General features: G+C 37.7%; 1 protein-coding gene across 1 annotated transcript; it reads right to left on the reverse strand.

The window, feature by feature from the left end:
• Positions 1-1,369: 1,369 nt before the first annotated feature.
• LOC107779139 (auxin-responsive protein SAUR36-like) lies at positions 1,370-2,867 on the reverse strand. The gene has a single exon (XM_016599489.2). The coding sequence runs from the start codon at positions 2,305-2,307 to the stop codon at positions 1,795-1,797; it is 513 nt and encodes a 170-aa protein (XP_016454975.1). The 5' UTR covers positions 2,308-2,867; the 3' UTR covers positions 1,370-1,794.
• Positions 2,868-3,952: the final 1,085 nt, after the last annotated feature.

Here is a 3,952-nt window from a genome sequence, read left to right on the forward strand (position 1 = left end):
TATTTGCTATTATCATGTTTTGGGCTGAATGCCATATTTGCGCCTCGTGCCAACTGTTTTGGACCCTTAGGGGATTTTTATTGCTATTTTCTCACTGTTTTGATTTTTATATCTGTACTCAGTCATGTTATATTTTACTGTTTTCTTAACTCATCCATGTTTACTCTGTTTTAATACTTTAAATGATATTTTGGGCTGAGCATCATATTTTACTGTACCTGAGTGGCTTTTAGAGATTTCTGACTGAGTAAGGCCGAGGGTCTCTGTTGTGAGGATACTTTTGGGTCAGTCTGCACGCCGTAGTAGTGATACACTAAGTTATGATTATGAGGCCGAGGGCCTGAGTTGTACGCCACAAGGTGGCTTGATATGAGGCCGAGAGCCTATTGATTATGCCACGAGGTGGCTTGATATTGTGCTTGGGCCATAAGGGGCCACTCCCGCAGTCTGTACACCCCCAGTAAGTAGGGGTACCCTGAGTGAGTGATATATTGATTATGCCACGAGATGACTTGTTATTGCGCTTGGGCCGTAAGGGGCCCCTCCCGGAGTCTGTACACTCCTAGTGAGCGCAGGTACCCAATGTGAGTGATGTGATGTAGCCCGAAGGGCTGTTATTTGAATCATATTATTGCCCGAGGGGCGGTTCTTGATTCATGCCCGAGGGGCTAATTACGAGTGATTGTGAGGTAGCCCGAGGGGTTGGTTCTATTGATATTATGCCCGAGGGGCGGTTTATGGTACATGTTTTGCCCGAGGGGTTGTTTATGTTTCTATCATGTTTACTCACTGTTTTATCACTCGTTTGAAAACTATTGAAAATTATTTTAAAAAGGGTTTTTACCGAAACTGAACATGATTTACGAAGTAAATGATTTCTGTACAGTGTTGGAAATATCCTGCATTTGTTGTAGCGTTTTGACGTGGTTTACGTATTTTCTTACTACTCAGCTTTCATTTACCTTTATTACTTACTGAGTTGGAGTACTCACATTACTCCCTGCACCTTGTGTGCAGATCCATGTATTTTCTGAACCCGGTAGCGGGTGTCGATTGCTCAGAGGCAAAGTCATCGGAGTTTAACAAGGTAGCTGCCTGGTGCTCGCAACACAGCTTTTCTCCCTCTTGCTTTCATTAGACTATATTTAATACATTTTCAGACTTTTTCGTTGTATTCAGATCTTAGTAGATGCTTGTGACTTGTGACACCCGATGTCAGGCTTGTATATTATTTCTTCATTGTTTATTTAGACTTATATTATGAAATATTTGTTTAAATTAAAGGCTTAAACATGATTCTTATTGATAAATAATTTATTTAAGAGTTGTGTCGGCTGACCTAGTTTCACGATAGACTCCATCACGACCGGATCAGTTTTAGGGTCGTGACAATATAACTAGCGAATGTAATTATTTTGTACCAACTGGCCAAATATGTAACTAGCCTTTACAAATTTGGCAAGTTTATGAAGTTCAGTAAATTGAATTATGGCTTGGGAGAATAGAACAAATATAGGTTTTGATAATTGCATTGGCTTTTCGTTCTAAATCATAGGCAAAGAAGACTCTTTAGTAAGCAAACGTGATAGTATTTGAAAGCAATATATGCGTACACGTGCAACCAGCTGAAGTCCACCATTTTTTTTTTATCCGCTAATAAATAGCAATAAAACCGGTGTCTGTTTAATCAGCGAAAGTTAAGAGTTATTAGGCAGAATCACTGCCTTGTTACTTTGACAATGAAGTTGTCAAATTTGGTAAAGACATCGTCATTCATCAACACGACTGAAAATGTTACTTGAGCCTCCAGCTCCGCTCTCCACGGCATTTTCCACCACCGCCGGTGGCGGCGATTCTTGATTGAACGTTCTCAAATTCAGATATCCGACAAGGGATTTGGATCCCGCCCGAATGATTATACCCATAAACCATCTCTGCCTCCCTCAACAAATCAGCAAATAACGGGTGATTAAAATATATAACAGGCACCACAATTCTACACGTGTCATCTTTATCCTCTCCAACGTACACAGCCAAGTGTCCCTTCGGTACACTCACTTTCTTCGACTCTATCAGTTCTTGCCCGACCCGGAAAAAACCCGAATTGGGTTTCGCAATACAGAGACTTTTTACTCCATGTTTTAGTAAGCGTAAACACTTACTCAGCTTCGAAATGGCTGTGCTGCCACATCCCTGTAACTTCACCCTCTTGTATCCTCCTCCACCTCCTTTTGTTTTCTGGTTAATAAACCAGCTGAAAACTCTCACTAACCTCCTCCCAAGTTTGAAACCTCTTACTTTCTTCATAGTTCAAAATTGTCTAAACTTTCTCACGAAACAAGTACTTACTACGTAGTAGTTCTTTAATATAGGAAAATTGGGTTATCACACAAGATATCAGGAAGTAAATCCCACTGTTAAAGGAGATTTTTGTTCTTAGTCTGAGAAGTTGGAAGTACTGTACGTTTTTTTTGTGGAAAGTGGATAACTGCTTTTATGAGATATGTGACAACTCATCAAACTTGGTGGAAGATATTTAGTGTTGAGTGTGTGTATATATATACAGAGATTGAGAGTAGGGGTGGGGTGGGAGATGGGGGCATGGGGTAAGGGAAATGGTCGGCACATACGATGAGAAGTGATCAGAAATTGTTGGGACTTAATTTGAGAAATAAATATTTGAGGGACAAGGAAGAAGGGTGATCAGCTGAATAGTCGCTATGATCCTTCCCGGCTGTATTGAGTTTCAGGGGTCATGCGTAAAATCCCAAAAAATGTACAAATTTTAAAAAAGAAGAGGAACTTGGAGTAGCAATATAACTATTTCTACTTTACTATTGTAGTACTTTAATGACCAGATACTAATCTAGGCAGGGGCGAATACACCCTTTCACCCCTTGGTCCAAAATTTTACTAAATACAATTAAATATCTCAATAACAATCTTGTTTGTTATGATATTTTTGGGCTGTTATAGTGAAGTATTGTTATAGAAAATATATATTGTAACATAATATAAACATCGATTCCGAACTTGATTTTTAAAGTGAATGTGACTGTTATATAAGGATGTTGTTATAGAGAGGTTCCAAGTAAAACTTGATTTTTAAAGTGAATGTGACTGTTATATAAGGATGCTGTTATAGAAAGGTCTGACTGTAACATATAAAAAGATGAAATTATTAGGGTATAAAAAATGACATCGCTTATCATTAGAGTGATTTATTCTTTTGTTCATTTTTTTCAAGTATTGACACCGCTTGATAAAAATTATGTCTACACCATCTAAGATTTAATCTTGGGGTATTATCACTTTTAGCTCGCGCCAGAAATTATTTTGTATTTGATAGTCGAAAAAGTGTATTTGTTCGGTTATTATTTTTACAACGGCTATACAATATCATTTTTCCTTTAATCTTTCAGAATTTAAAGTCAAAATTTATAGTATATTTGTACTAATTTAATGGAACGTATACCCATAGCTTATTCAATAGATTCGCCCTGATTGTTGTAGAGTGTAGAGGATTAATAATGAAGAAACCTTTTGATTCCATCTTCATCTATAATGCTTATCCGTTTGGCTATTCACCAAAAATTCGTTAAGTATCAAATTGAGAAGAAATACACCTTCCATCAGACAAAACCGTGTTTGATCCAAATTTTGGCCTACCAAAAGATTTGAAAGAACGAAAAAGCATTCTATTCATTGTACTTTATGACAAAAGGGGAATAGGAATACACCAAAATACTGTGTTGGTAACACACATGGAATGCTGGAATTTGAACCATAAAAGATTTGAAACCCCTATACAAAATATCAAAGATGGGCTACTTCCAGTTAGGCAGAGACACATGGCCACTAATCTACAGCAACATTAGATAAATGTTTATCTCGTTTTGGCATTTTTGCGTAGGTCCTCAACTTTGTCGTCGTACTACATGATGTTTACCTC

This window comes from Nicotiana tabacum, chromosome 1 (assembly GCF_000715075.1).
Source record: "Nicotiana tabacum cultivar K326 chromosome 1, ASM71507v2, whole genome shotgun sequence".
NCBI classification, from domain to species: Eukaryota; Viridiplantae; Streptophyta; class Magnoliopsida; order Solanales; family Solanaceae; genus Nicotiana; species Nicotiana tabacum.